This window comes from Mycteria americana, chromosome 5, assembly GCF_035582795.1.
Source record: "Mycteria americana isolate JAX WOST 10 ecotype Jacksonville Zoo and Gardens chromosome 5, USCA_MyAme_1.0, whole genome shotgun sequence".
In the NCBI taxonomy this organism is placed as follows: Eukaryota; Metazoa; Chordata; class Aves; order Ciconiiformes; family Ciconiidae; genus Mycteria; species Mycteria americana.
The window spans coordinates 65,736,675-65,752,421 of NC_134369.1; the positions used below are offsets into that span (position 1 = coordinate 65,736,675).

The 15,747-nt window shown below is 51.3% G+C and overlaps 1 protein-coding gene across 1 annotated transcript; it reads right to left on the bottom strand.

The window, feature by feature from the left end:
* Positions 1-10,576: 10,576 nt before the first annotated feature.
* On the bottom strand, positions 10,577-12,056 carry AKAP5 (A-kinase anchoring protein 5). The gene has a single exon (XM_075501563.1). The coding sequence runs from the start codon at positions 11,972-11,974 to the stop codon at positions 10,577-10,579; it is 1,398 nt and encodes a 465-aa protein (XP_075357678.1). The 5' UTR covers positions 11,975-12,056.
* Between the last annotated feature and the right edge of the window lie 3,691 nt (positions 12,057-15,747).

A 15,747-nucleotide genomic window follows, 5' to 3' on the forward strand; every position in this document is an offset into this window, starting at 1 on the left:
GTTCATGTTGTATAACTGCAGTTAATAAATCTCTGCATAAATACACGTGGGAGCCATAAGGCTGGTCTTTTCAAGGGAACTGGTGATGTTGATGTAGGGGTAGCAGGCAACCTTCGCTTTGATGAGCCCTGGAGTCCTCATCAGTACAATCTTTTAAATTTACTTTTAGGCTCCAGGGGTTTGCATGCATTTTTCCTCATTCCTACTCCTCCCTCGTCAACCACTACTGCATGAGCAGAGACAAATTTTGATGCCCCTCTAGGACCACATCCCATTATTGGACCGTCTTCCCTGCAAAAAGGAATGAAAGCTGCAAGGAAGTGTCCTCTCCTCTCGGAGAGGAGGCACATCCTAACCTAAGGCTTTACAGGATTAAATAGCGCACACGGATTTTCCCAGTGAAAATGATTTCCGACTCTATAAACAGCTTGGAGCAAACACATTCTTAAATATTGCAATCTGTATATTTGCTAAGAGCAAATATATAATGTGTTATTTCTTCTCTGCTTGTGGAGCCACCGTAAAATGGTACAACACAAGCTTTTTGCCTTTCATTTATCATTACTTATACCTGAAGAGTATAACTTATCCAAGAGGCGTTTAAAATTGTACGTGTTCTTCTTGGATTCGTATTTTGTCCCTCTGTAGTTTTTCACCCCAGGCTTCCTACCGGATGCTCTCCAACCCATCCCTCAAGAGATGCTCTTAATCAGAAGGCCCCAAAGAGGCACATGAAGCTCTTACAGTGCAGAGGTTTCTTTTGCAGCGAAGAGCGAAAGCCTTGCGAGCTGCTCCCGTAATCTCATTACCCAGTTTTTGAGAAGCTGGAGGCTCCCTGCCAGTCCTGGTGGAGTTGAGTCATTGTCTTCGGAGAGGGGGAGCCTGAACAATGGTGAGAACAGTTTATTGTCAAAACGCCTGCTCCAAAGCTCTTTGTAGCCAGGACCCTTGAGCTGTCTTCTTTGAAACTGTCCTGGAGCAAGAGCTGCAATTAAATCACTGCCGAATTAAAAGACCATCTGAGGTCTTTGTAAGGGTGGCTGCTGCTTCTCCTGGGCAGGGAGCTGCACACTCCAGGGGATGGATTGGCCACTGAGGGCTGCCAAATTGTGTTTTAAGACAAAGGGGAAAAACAAACAGCCTCTGAGCCTGCCCGGATGATGTTACAAAATGCACGCTGTGGTTTGGTGTGTGCTTGCCTGCTAGACTGAGTGCTCCTCTCGCTGTGTGTACCCATTAAAGCTGCTCTGGTGCGAATGCATTTTAACTCTGCTTAAAACGCCTTTCTTTAAAACAAGCAAACAAATAAAACCCTGCTGACATCCAGGCCTGCAAATGCTGCATCTGAGCACGGAGCAGTTCTCATGGAGCATTTCCTAGAAGAGAGCCTCCTGGGTCTCTCCTGGGCTAATAGCATCAGCTAAATCACATCCAGCACAGACTGCTTATAACTGGGCAAATGCCCTCTGGCTTCCACTGACCTCTATTTCTACATGATGGTTAAAAAAAAAAAAAAAAGGTGGTTTATAGTCATTCCCTATTTGTGTGTGACACTTTACCGGGTGGGCTGGCTTCTCTGGGTGCTGCTTGCTTCACTCGGGTTCCTACGTTTAATTTAAGAACAGAGAGGAGTGTCTGCTGGGCTGGGTATAGCTGTAGAGTAGAGCTAAAAGTGAGTTTTCAGACTACTCAGTCCGTAGATGAGCACCTTGGAACTTGGAGCTAGATGCCTAACTTGCCTGAACTAATTGATATTGAAAGTCAAACGGCCCTTGATGTCTCCGCAGAGATAAGCGGGCAGTGGGAATAGAGCTCAGTACTGGGGGCAGCAGGGGGAACAGCAATCAGCAGTGCCCGAAGGCATCTCTGGGACACGCTGCTCTTCTTCAGGGTTGTGGGCAGGATTGTTTTCTTCACTTCTTGGCCATTAAAAGGGAGCTTTAATAAAAACCATGAACTCGGGTAGAAGATCCAAATGTCTATTTGGATTGGGGCTTGGAGCAACCTGGTCTCGTGGAAGGTGTCCCTGCCCATGGCAGGGGCGTTGGAACTAGATGATCTTTAAGGTCCCTTCCAACCCAAACCATTCTATGATTCTATGATTCTATGATTCTATCAGCTATATGTGCATATATGTTGTAGCAGTGACTCCGTTGTACTGACTGCAAATACATCAGTAAAGCTGAAATCATACTGAAATCAGCACTGTGTTCATGTATGTGTTCAGTATGTCTTTGAAAAGTTACGAGTATAAGCGATTTTTTTTTATCATCACACCCCTTTTTAGGGTGTACTTTGGTTAAGCTTTGTGGTACTGAACATCTGTGACATCAAACATCTGCAAAAGGCGTTTTTTGCATCATTTGCAATACAAGAAGTGCATTTTCAGCAGTTTTCTACTGCAAGCGTTGAAGTGCTGTTATAATTAAAGCAGTAGAAAAAGCTTGAGAGACAGAAGTCATCAGCTCTGAGTTACGTTAACTTGAAAACATGATTCTCTCTAAGTCTTATGAATAGAAAATAATTTTAGAAGACAGTTACGTTTGCTAAGCAAGGGCAGCAGCTGCTCCTGGATACATCATAAGGAGTTTTATTACTGTATGTAGATAGCACTTGAATTACTGTGTGCTTAACCTTTATGCCAGTGCATGCTTGAAAAACTGCCTGACTTGCACAGCTGGGCTTGGCAAATATTAATTTCTTGGGTTTTTTTCATGAAAACATGAAAGAATTTGTCACAGTGTGCAGAATAATGATACTGGTGATTCCTTCCAGATATTTGCGATTGGTCGATAGATGCACATGGGCTTAGGCAAAGAAAGCCCAGGGTGGTGATACTTGCAGGCTGGAAGTCTAAAGCTTCCTGTGCTTTGCCAGTGCTGTGAACGGGTCCCAGCGTCGAGGGTGCAGAGCTGACGAACCACAGGCATTGAAGTGCCTTGTCTGTGGGCTCTGCAGCTCATGTTTTATGAAAACATGGGAAGACTGGGGCTCAGACCCCTGCCAAAGCCCCATAGCACGAGCAGACTCCTCGGCCAGCTCAAGTTAACTTCTGAAATGCCAGTGAGTGTTGCAGTGCCTACCATCACTTTCACATGTATCTGGGTGCTGGCCTGAATATGCCGCCTGTAGGTTAGCTGGCTTAATGCCCAAAGCATGCTAAACAATTTCAAGATAGGTATTTTGAAATATTTTTAGTGCTCTGATGCTGAAGCGGCTGGGTCCAACAGGGGCCATGTTTCTTGGGCTGCTTAGGGTGCAGTAAAGGGTGTGGAATAAAGGGTATTTATCCCCCCTTGCAGCAGGGGGTCTAGTTATTTTGTGGAGAAACTTGCTTTTCACCACCTGCAGTGCTGGCTGGAGATGCCATTTGGTAGCACTTGTGCAATGAAAGCATGAGACTGAACTTCTCCTGCGTTACCGGTGCTGGAGAAGCGAGACTTCAATGCTTGTTACTTGCACAAGTCGTCCTTAAACCTGTCCCCGGTAACCTGTCCCCCAGGTAACCTGTCCCCTCCCAATGCTTACCTGCAAATGTCCGGATTTTACTTCTTCCACCTGGAATTTTTGGGCGGCTGGGGGAGAGCAATGCCGGCACTTGCCTGCTGGCTGCCCAGGAGGTGATGCTGACGGCCGGGCCGTGCTCGCCCCATCTACACGCAGGATAAAAAACCCCTTCAGCTCATTTTACCTTCTGCACAGCCTGTGGTTACAACATGTGTCTTCAGCCATCTGGCTACACCAGCCATCCGGGCAGGCTCTTCGCTTGCGTGTCGTCTGCCAAATCACTGCAAAATCGGGCGGCAGCGGCACTCAGCGAGTGCGGAAGGGCTGACACAGCCCGTCCGTGGGTGCAGTGCCCCTCACCAGAGGGGTTTGGGACATTTGCACACGCTGAGAAGGTTAAAAAAGGAAAAGAAATTTGCTGTCAGGATGTAAACCTGAAGCAGTGAGCACCGCAGTTAAAAATAAAACCATGAAATACTGCTATCACGAGCTTTCTAGAAAGAGTGTTACCCCTTCCCCCTCTTGCCAAAAAGGACGGCAACTGAGTGGGCTCCCCAGCAGTCCAGCACTAGGAAAATATATTCTGAGCAATAAGAAATTGGGAGCAAAAAGGTAATGAGGATGGGTCTGCCCTAAATGACGTGCCAGTTAGATATTTACAACCGGAGCTGCGTCAGGACTGAATTCCCCGAGATGCAATCGCAGCATTTATAGGATTTGCATGTTTCATTAAGAAAAAGTAATGACACAACTTCAAAAGCAGCGTAAGAGAGGAAATGTTTCCACTAACTATGCTAAACCAGACGCTGCACCCTCAGAACAAAGGCGCAGCAAAGCTCAAAACCTTGTCTGCTGAATTAGGCTGGTTTTCACCTGAGCTGAGATGTCCCTGGGAAGCTTTGCCGGGCTCCGGGCAGCGTGGCAGCCCGCGCGTGGCTTTACCCTCCTGGGATGCGTAGGGCAATGCTGCTAAAGGCTTCCCATGGCAGGTGGGCAAATTTTAGTCCATGTTAACCCACCCGTTACTGGGACAAATGGTGTGAGAAAAAGTGTAAAGCCCTCTGGCTCTCCTGGCGCTGGCTTTGCAAGCCACGGGTTGCAGGATGTAAAGGCAGCTATAGGCACCGGGGCAGGGAAACCAGGGCCGCGAGCCATCGGGGTGATGCAGAGGAAGAAACCTCACGGCGTGGTGTGAACCGCCGAGCCAGGCCTCCGTGGGGCTGGTGCCAGCGCCGGGCGTGCAGCCCCGCCAGCTCCGGCCGAAAGCGCTGCCGTGCCGGGGGCGGAGGCTGGTGCTCAGCGTCACCCCCTTTGCCCGCAGCCATCCCGGAGGGACCCGCTCCGGCAGCGGTTGCCTCCACCACCCCGCAGCAACGCCGAACCCAGCAGAGCAGGCGCCGAAGCCTGTCATTAGGGGCCAAGCATCCCCTACCAGCCTCTGTTTATCCCGGCAGTGCGGTTGTGAGCCGCTTACTCATCTCTTTAATGAGCAGGGTGCAGGTGTGCATTCCTGTTGTGCCTGTTGCACACGCCTGCCGGCCCCACGCTGGCGAGCCAGCCGGTCCCCCGGCCCGCTGGGTCGTGCCCGCAGGCTGGCAGCTGCTCTACAAACTTCAGGGAGGTTCGGGACGAGAAGCTTTCAGTGCTTCGGCCTTCCCCGCCTTGCTCCGGCTAGCAAACTAAATGCAAATTCCATCGCAGGCTGTCTGGGCTGCGACGAAGCGCTGCGCAGCATCCGCCCGCGCTGCAACGACAACGCCCGACGCCTTTGTGCAGCGGCAGTCTGGGGGAGCTTTTGGCAGGCAGAAAGCGAGCGGCTGAGGCTGCTGGCAGGAGCAAGAGGATGCATCGCTCCTCCTCCCCGGTGGGGATGCTCAGAAGCGCCGTAGGAGTCGGAGTACTTGCGCTTCCCACCCAGCTGCCACCTCGCCAGTCTCACATCACACGGAGCTGTCACGGCACCGAGCCTTGACGCATCGGCACCTCAGCCTCGTGTCTTCATTAAAATGGCAAACAGCGAGAGCAAACGTGACACGAAGGAGTGTTGTTAGATCGCAGGGATGACATCCCTCTCAAGATGAAAATTTGCTCTCCGGGACGACGGCAAAGCGATGTGGTGTGCGCCGGTACGGCCTTGGTGCTGGAAAGGCACCGCCTGCAAGGACGCGGGTGCCTGCAGAAGGGGCCCTGCTGGGGCACCCACCTTGGCGGGGCGGGCGACCTGTGTCTCCTCTTCCAGAATGAAGAGGTTTGAAAGGCCCATCTCTGCTCGGTCTGACTTACCGGCTGATGGGGTGACTGCCAGTCAGCTCGAGCTGCAGATGATACTTTCATCTTAGCAATTTGAATTGCAAAATGTGTTTTCTTAACGTCTCCCCTCCCCCTTTGTACCCAGCATGTTTGTCAGTTTTTATGTAACAAAACCTATTTTAAAATGCTGGGTTTGGGTATTTTAGCTGCAATCCACTTTCCAGCTAAGTGGACTTCCACTCTGTTGCAGGAAAATCCCATCATTTAGCACAGAAGAACCGTGCCCTTCACAATTCTCTGCAAAAAAAACCCCAAATGTGAAAGTTGTGCCTCCTAAAGAAAAATGTTAACCTATATTGTTGCTTAAATAACTGTATAAGAAATAACATCCTCTGGTTAGTTTGTTTTAAAAAATCACATTTAATGTAAAGATTTTATCTGGTTGCAAATTAAAATATTCCATTATTTTAATACCACCCAACAAGAGCTAACAAGAACCATTTCTCTGGGAAATAAAACTGCAGACGTACAATAATATTAAAGCAAATTATTTAAATCAATCTCTTCTCTTGGAGCATTTCATCGTTTTGAGTTACTCATGTTGAAACCCTGTATCTATCGGACAGGCAATATTAGGGCTTCGCTGCCCCTAACACCTGGCTCCATCAGCAGCATCCGGCTTCCATTCATCCGTCCCAAGCACAGGCCAGCATTCACGTGTATTTCGTGAGGTTCCTCAATTTCTTATATGCATTTGTGAAAACAACTCTTAGATTTTTCATAAGCACACATATGAAAATGTCCATCATTTATGCAGGGACAGCACCTTAAATTCAAACACTAGATTCCTGGCTGCGGTACATTTGGTCCTTTGAAGCGTACGGAGCTGCAGTGACCTTCAGCGGCTGGAGGTGTGGCCCTAAGCACCCCGCGCATTTCTAATGCACTTTTGGTGGCCCAGGGCAGGAAAGAAAATGCAATATTTGTTCGTGCCATCATTGTCTACCAGCAATTTCCACAAGGAACTTTTCAGCAGATACACTTCTTTTGTGCTGAGCTCAGTGTTGACATAACAGAAAAGCTTTTTATCTCCCTGGAAGCCTTCCTGGGCACCAGTTATACTTTTTAAACACTCTTTTCTTTGCTAATAATATAAAAAAGCTGTGGGAAATGAAAATATTCAAACTGACATGGCAAAGCAGGGATAGGGGACTTGTTGAATATGAAGCAGAATTGTCCCCACTGAGGAGAGCGCTGGGAACATCCGGGAGGAAAGCAGCGGCACAGGCCGCGGGGTGAGCAGAAGAACCAAAGAACTCATTAAGATGCTGCTGCAAAGCAACCACTTCCACCGTTCAGAGGGGCAGCAAGCAACGAACTCCTGGATGAGGAGCCGGATGGCCCAAAAGCGATCTGAATGAGGCGATAAGAATCCAAGGTTATGCATTATTTCAGTTTATTTCAGCTGTCGGTGAGGAACACGGTCCTAAAACCAGGCCACCCTTTGGTGCTCTGGCACAACCAAGCAGTCACGTCCCCACAGGTTTCCTGGCCCGGTACTCCTTTGCAATAGTAAATTTATCATTACTTCTCTGAAAGAATAAATGTTTTGTTAATCATAATGAAGGAGTAGAGAGTCTTAAGTCCTTAGCGGCTGTTGTGAGTCTTTATTTTGTTCTGTAAACCTGAAAGAATAAATAGTATTAATAGTTAAAAATGTATAACTTTTTTTTTTCCATATTTTCTGTCTGTTATAAAGTACCTCGAGAAATTACATGAAAGACGTTATGCAAAAAGAAAATTAGGGTGCAGGGTCCATTTGAGCCGTAACAAAAAGTGCCGAAGCACCGAACTTGCTGCTCCCCTTCCCAAGGTGCCGGCCCCGCCGCGGAGCCCCTCAGCACCAAACCATGCCTGGAAATAGCAACCCGGAGCCTTGGGAGCAGAAAGCACGAACCAGCAGCTCGCCGAGAAAACCAAACCAACCGCGTGGGATCGGCAAGAGCCGTGCCACTCCACGTGCAGCGGGGTTTGACCCCGGGCAGTCTGCAGAGCCTCAAACATTTTCCACTGGTGGTACAGAGCATCTGATAGGGAATTCAACTGTCGGGGAGCAGGATGGCTTTTCTTAGGCACTGGACATTTGCGATCCTTCACAAATACCTTATAGCAGTCCCTGGGCAGCCAGGACTCTGCAAACGGAAACGACTGGCCAGCAACCGCAAGGAAACCTTATAAAAAAGAGCACAAGAGGAACAAGCCTCCAGATTTCAGGTCTGCTACCAACTTTAAGATTTCATTCTGCTCACTGTATGGCTGCCTGAAAACGCTGGACGCAACAGAGCACCACTGTGAGTTTATCCTTTCATATATAAAATCTCTCCATAGCTGCCCACTCAATCACAAGGCAAGAAAACAACAGGTACATTCAACTTTAATGAAATAATCATCAGTTATATGTACAGCTATAACCGAGGGAAAAAACCAGCTACAGAAAGGATGCAAACACAACCCTGGACATGGAGCAACAGTCGCGGGGGCCGGGCTGGACCAAAGCATTTCTGCCATTCTCCTCCTCTTTTGTAGACGTGTTTTGCCTAAAAGGCAATACTGAAATACATGAAATCCTCCCGAAACTGCTTAGCGGGCTGACAGGAGATGACAGCCTGGCCCCGCAGGGCCATTTTGTGTTTCTTTACTAGAGCCCGGACATCCTCCTCCGCAGCCGACGCCAGCGGGGCCCCACAGAGAAGCTGCGGCCCTTCGCTTGGCACCGACCTGCTGCGGTGCCCAGTGTAATCCCACAAGCAACCTCCAGCATCAGTACGGCTCTTCTCGGGGTGCTGCAGCAGCTCCGAAGGTACATATAAAAGTCCTTAAAAAGTCCCTTTCAAAACTATGGCAAAAAACCTGGAAGGACCAGTATGAAGTACAGAGCCATTAAAATTGTACACACTGAACTACTGATACCTGATAACTTATTAAATAAATTAACGGAAAAAGAAGACGCTTTTTTTTAACGTCCTCTGATTTTTCTTAAGTTTTAGTTGCACAGAAACAAGCTGTGGCACTCACTGCTCACAGTTCTCTCGTAACAACAGAGATGCTTCATCAAAGTTTAAAATGTGGTTGCGCACCAGGTACTAGGAAAGTTTACAGCCCTTGTATTTTACCAGGAATCCAAATCCTACGCCGGGAAGGGAAATCTCAGCGTACCGCCTATGGTCAGTGAGCAATTGCCAAGCGAGGCTGCTATTTCTGTATCGGCTGAGAAATACGCAGGAGAATTTTCTCAGAACAGGCTGACTTGCCCGCAGCTGTACGTAAATCCCAGCTGCGCAGATGCAATCCCAAATTATTGAAAGGCCCCTTTCTCTTGGAGAGCTGGTGGTTACAGGCGATGCTCGCACACGCACCCTACGCTGGTGCAAACCCCCTGGGAGCAGGGCAGTTTGTGGGTTTTTGATGGCGATTGGCCTGTCCGGGCATTTTACAGCCGTGTCCCCAGGCCCTCACGTCTGGATTTTTTCCCTGAGGACTTTGGTCAGATCACTCCGGCATTTCCCTGCGTGTTTCAGAGCAAGCTACGTGGCGTGCTGGAGCCAGCCAGAGCCCGGCAGCAGCGAGCCGGGCGTAATGCACATTTCCCAGGGGATGCCCGGGCTTGCTGAAGTCAGGCAGGCTTTGCAGCGAGGGGGGGCTGAGCGGGACAGGCTGCCGCCAGCACCCCGGGATGCCGGCAGCGCTCACACCAAACCTCCTCCCCAGTCAAAGCAACTCCAGCGCCGGCAGCACGTTGCAGCTCCCCAAACTGTGTCAACACCGAGGCAATAGTTGACTGCTAACACGCATGCAGCTCACTGCTATTTATATCACATGCCATATATCAACAGTATGCTACATCCGAGGACAGCTTCACCATGACATCGTGATTGGGACGCAGGAAAGCGAAGGAAGGAGAAGGGCTGTCCGCAGCAGGCGCGCTCCCGCCCAGCCCGCGCCGCCGATGCCACTGAGAATTTTGCCCGTTGAGCTTAATGGTGCGAGAACGGGCCCCCGGCAAACAAAGCGCTGTCATTTTCTTGGCATTCGCGCAGCCCAGGGTCAGCAAGGCGAGCGGCTGATGCTGTGCTTTAACGTGTCTGGAAATGCACAGGCTGCTTGTGACAGGGGAAGAGGCCAAATGAAAAACACCGCTCGCTGCAACCATCCGGCTTCACGCGACACGACAGCAGGGGTGACCGCAGTTTCTGGCATCTGTACATAGCGAGTACCTGTTTGCAATACTAAACACCGGCCTGAGCCTGTCTGGCATTGACGTCTTCGTGTTAACATTGCAGTCACTTCACCCTCCCTTGTCTCCGCCGAACCCCAGGACAAACCTCCAGTCGCGTCCGACGTGCCCCGAATCCAGCCCAGCAGCGGGTCGGGCGCTCGCTGCCTCTCGGGACCTTTCGCTAAACGCACGGTACATACAGATCTACAGCATGAACAGTGGGGAAACCTGGCACGGATGACGGCAGAAACATGGCCTCAACATAAAGATGCCAATAAATGAAAATACAGTCGCTGCAACACCTCCATTTTTCTGCAGCTGCGGTCGATGGCGCTGCCTGAAGCCCCAGCCCCAGGGGACATGCTGTACGCAGCAGGGTCTGCCCCACGTCCCAGGATCCGTTTCACATAGACACACAACTGAACAGGCATGCAGAATTAACTAGACCTCGGCCCCGGGAGCCCTTTGAGCTCTCCCCCGCCCCAGGCCAAACGGAGCTTTAAATCACTCCCTGTACTCTTTATTTTGGGGGCATCGCTGCCATCACAGAAAACTGTTGTGTTTATTCTGTTCCAGGGCCATTTCGTTGACCAGCTGCTCTATGGATGACTGAATGGCCGCCTTCACGAGGGAAGACGCGGTTTCTATGAGGAGCAATTCGTACTGCTCCCCAGTTCTGTGCGCCTGGTCGCCCGGACCTTTCTCCTCCGCCTGGGGACCGCCGCCAGCCTCAGGGCCCTCTTTTTTACCAAAATCAAAGCTCCCGCTTGATTTTTTATTCCCTTTTTGCTTATTTTGGTGCAAAACCGGGGTCGGCTCGTAGGCCTGGTCAGAGTCGGTGTCGTCAGAGTCCTCAGCTTCGGTGACAGTGATGACGATGCTGATGCCAGCGCCTGTGTTTGCTTCTAATGTCACCTGATGGCTGGAGCTGTCCTGCACGCTCGCTGCATCATCTTTAAGTGCCGACTGACTGAAATCCATTACAGTCTCTTCGGCTTTGCACTCCTCAGGAAGATTTATGCTCTTTTCTGATTCATCCCCTTCAGGCAGCTCTTTGCAGATATTAGGGATTTCCTGCAGCTCGGTGGTTTCAGGGGTGCTGTCGGGTTGATCCTTGGAAACGGGCGCTTCGGGAGCAACTTCCCTGCCTTCGGCGTGGACCGTGGTTTGGGGTGGGCTCCCCTCCTGCAGTTTTTCCTGGGCTGTTTCATTAACTGTCTCTGAATCGGTTATCTCCGACTGAGTGGTGCACTCCGTATGTTCCTCTGCATCAGGTGCGGGCTCTGGCAAGGGCTCGCTCTTCCCAACAGAGTCGGCTCTTTCCTTTGCCATATCCTGGTCCTCCTCTGCCGAGACCGGGCTGAAGGATTCAGACTTGTCCGTCGGGGCCAAATCCTCCGGCTCTTCACTAGCTTTATTCAAAATGCCCATCACTTCATTTGCTTGAACACTGCCCTCTGACTCCTCCACTGCTTCAGAGGGGCTGGTTTTTTTCTTGCCTCTGGAGAACCGCACACAGGGCATCTTCACCCCGGAGCTCGCCCGTTTTTTCGGGACGCCTTGTGCGCAGCCCTCCTCGGCGTCCATCTCCAGCTGCACTTGGGAATCGGAGGGCACCTTCTTCCGCGAGGAGGATTTCTGCCTTCTCCGAGGTCTTGCGAGGTTTTTGATGGCTGCCCAGGCTCCTTTGGAGGATCGCGACTGATTAGAAACTTTCGCCTCCCCTTGGTCGGCGCTGACGCATTGGCTTTTCTCCTCCGAGGCTCCTTCGCACGCATCCTTCACGGTCAGCCCCTTCTTACAGGACTTCTTCCGCTTCTTAAAACACAGCATGGAGGGTTTTTCTGCCTGTTCCTCCGACGGGGAGCACGTCACCCCTGTGCTGTGAGTATCTACCTCTCTTGGGTTCTCCATTTGAATTTCCTTAGCTGCCTTCGCCATATTTGCTCCTCTCCTTCGTTTGTACTATATTGCCAATTTTCTTGATTAATGTATCAGACACAAGAACTGCAGAGATGCTCAAAGTGCATTTTTTCCTCAAATTGTTTTCAAAATAACGTTAGTTGCTTTCTAATGAGCGGATGTGGCAGCAAAGAGAAGTTCTGCTGAAGCTATCGCATCTGCTTTATAACTCCCACTTTGTCTTACTACCCACTTTATCACCTCTCCAAGGAATCCCGGGTAGATGTGAAGTTGAACAGGCTTCCCTTGGCTTTGCTGGCCAGAGTCACTCTCACCTCTGGGACAACCCACTTGAAGTTGCGCTCAGTCTAACAGCACGACGATTTAATTGCCAGTCTGACATTACTTTTTGTTCCCCCAAAGGATGACAAATCAAGCCAAGAATTAACAATTTTTATTCACCCCACGGACCTGGGAAGAACTTGCGCTTCCTGAGCTGTCTGCAATTCCACATTACACAGGGAGCTTGATTGAAGTACCAGTAAAACCAGCGGCAGCCAGTGGCTGTTTTCTGCCCACCCGTGACAAGGTCAGATGCTGCTGTCTCAGCTTCGCTTTCTGCTTCCGTTCCCCTCGCAGGTTATGTGAGGTTTGCTGCGAAGCATGGCCAACACTTCCATTTTTTATCTGTAACACAACAAACAAATGATAAGACCTGGAGAGCTTTTTTTTTTTTTTAAAAAAAGTATTAAAAAGTGTATTTTTTTTTTAAAGAATATTTCATTCTGGGAGGCAGACCAAGGCTGGAAAAGCAGTTCTACCTCTGGATGCACCCTAGCAGTGTTTTCCACTAATTAGCATCAATATCCAAAGGCAAAATAAGGCCACCAAGATGTCAAGCCAGTGATGTTCCACCACAGAAAATACTATTTTGCTATTTTGTGTGGTAAAAGGGGATTTTTTTTTTTAATTGCCCGTATAATGGCAAACATATATTACGCACGCACACACATGTATTTTCTTCTGCTACGGTTAGCTAAATCTTTTCCCCACTGCTCCATATGCACTCATAGTTCCAGCTAGGGAAATTACACCCTGAGACAGCATATATTTTTATCTTTAATGCACCATATGACAATATGCAAAACCACAGAATACAAAAAGGAGGCTTGGGGAATACAAAAGCAAAATCACATGGCAAGAAGGGAGCTTATTTATACTACGTGCATGTCTTCCATGGCAACCTCAATTAACACCACATGTATTCATCAAATAGATGATATTGTAAGAGATATGTCACCCTCTAAAGAAAAAAAAACAAAAAAGAAAAAAACCCGCTGCCTCAAAACATCATCAGAACATTTTTGGGTATAAAGACGCAAAAACGCGTCACCGCACGCAGACCAACTTCTGCGGGACCGGCTCCGTGACTCCGGGCAATCCTTCACACCGCATTTTGTGCTCTGCTTTGAAGTAGTAAGATGATGACAGCGGGGGCTCCGGCGGGGCGCGCTCCCCCGCCGAGGAGATCCGGTGGGGTTTTTAAAATTTACTTAATTTTTTTAAAATTTATTTTAATTTTTTAAGGGGAAAATGAGCTCAGCTGACAGAAGGCGCCTGTGAGGGGGAGACGCCCGCAGCTGCCGGTGCCCCGAGCACAGCCCGCAGCCCGGCTCCGCCGCAGCCTCCGCACCCCGGGAAGTTTTGGGGGCGTTGGCGGGTGCCGCCCGCGGGAGCAGGAGCCGCCCGGCGCCGCCGCTCCCCCCGCCGGTCCCGCCGGGGCGGGCAGGGGGACCCCCCGAAAGCCGCCCCCCCCGAGGGGAGCGGGGGCTCCCCGGGCAGCGCCCGCGGCTGCAGAGGCCGACCGCGGAACCCCACGCGTGTCGCCTCCCCCGCGGCGGTGCCCACGCCCGCCCCCGCCGCCCCGCGCCCTCACCTGCGGCCCGGCCCGGCCCGGTCCCGCTCCGCGCCGCTCCGCGCCGCTCCGCGCGGCTGCGCTGCCGCCGCCTCCCGCCGCAGCCGCGCCCCCCGGGCCGGCGGGGAGGGCGCTGCCGGCGGCCCCCCGCCCCCCGCCGAGGCGGCCCCCCGCCCCCCCGCCGAGGCCGCCCGCCGCCGCAGCCCCCGGCCCGCCCCCGGCCCCGGGGCGGCTCTGCGGGCACCTGCTCGCAGCCTCCGGAGAGCGTGGGGCCGGGGAGGGGGCTCCGGCCCCCGGCCCAGCCCTGCGTGCGGGGCAGCGTCCCTCCTCCCGCGGGAAGGCATCTGCCCCCGTTCGCGGGTCAGCAGCCCTTGCTCTGTGCGAGGCAGCGTCCCCCTCCCTTACAGGATAGCAGCCCCGCTTCTTGCGCGGCGGCATCCCTCCTTGCAAGGCAGCATCCCTCCCTTCGGCAAAGGCAGCATCCCTCCTTGTGGGGCAGGATCCCTCTCCCTCCTGCAGAGTAACCTTTCTTCCCCTCCCAGGCTGCGCACAGCCACGGCAGACAGGCAAACCGCACGCTACGCTCAAGGCAAAGGTCTTCCTAGGGACTGAGCCACAGTCTTCGATTTGGATCCCAACGCCAGCAAGATGCCCTCTAAGAGAGCGGGTGCACGCCCAGGAGGAAGGGACCGCTGGCCTTTGCGGATCTGGCGTTTGCCCTGCTATGTGGGAAGGAAGGGGGTCTGGCTCTTAGCAGATGTTTTTTTTTTGTCCCACCTGAATCCTGTGCAGCTTTAAGCACACACAGTTTGGGTCACGGCAGGAGCTACACCTTCAGAGGTGGTGGTAAGGACAGCCAGTTCTTGGGTTTAAACTAATCCTCGCCCAAAATACCAACGAAAGTGCCTCTTTCATATGAGCCTTTTTTCTCCAAAGCAGCTGAGATCTGACTTAAAAAAAATTGCATCTCCAGCTGTTATGATTGATGGTCAGGCCTCCGGAAAAAGGACTACCAAGTGCAGCTGATGAACTACATGAAACTACAGTTCGAGATGCCTGAATGTCCCCATTCATCTCCACGGGGAGCTGACTGACGCCCACAAACGTTTTAAGGACATTAACTACTTCACAGCATGTTTGCATATAAGAAACCAGGCGAAGCAGCATATTGTGAACCTGCAAGTGGCTTCCAGTGTAGGCCAGCCTTAGAAAAATACACATGGCCTCCCCCCTCCCTAGCTTCTTCAGGGAAAAAAAAGGTACAAAATGGGTTCTTTTTGGCTGAAATTTCAGCCAGTAGGGCAGAAAAGTGGATCAAGCAACCACAAGGAATTGCCTGTTTAAAAGCTCTCCTATGAGATGTGTTTGCTCACGTTCACTCAGGATAATAACCTTCATTTGGAAACGGCTTCTCTCGCCGGGGTGGGCGGTGGGTTCTAATTACGATCCACTTCTGCATTAAAGCCGAGCAAGGCTCCTCAGTGTGAGATTTTCTCTCGTTGCAGTTGGAGGCAGGAGGGGGGAAAGCAGGCAGGGTAAGGAGGATGGTTAACATGCGCGCTGCCTCGGGGGTGGCGTGAAAGAGGCAGGTTCTCATCAATCCCATTCAGAAACACCTCGCATGGAATTCAATTATTCCTGGTGCTCCAGGGGAAGATGGTAGCACCAAGGGCTACGGTGCAAGGAAATAAATAACAGGGGCTGCGGCAAGCAGAGGAGCTGGTCAGAAGGTCGAGTGCACTCTCGGGACGTTTGCAGATGACACCCAGCTGAGTGGTGCGGTTGACATGCCTGAGGAACAGGATGCCATCCAGAGGGGCCTGGACAAGCTGGAGAAGTGGGCCCATGTGAACCTCATGAGGTTCAACAATGCCAAGTGCAAGGTCCTGCACCTGGG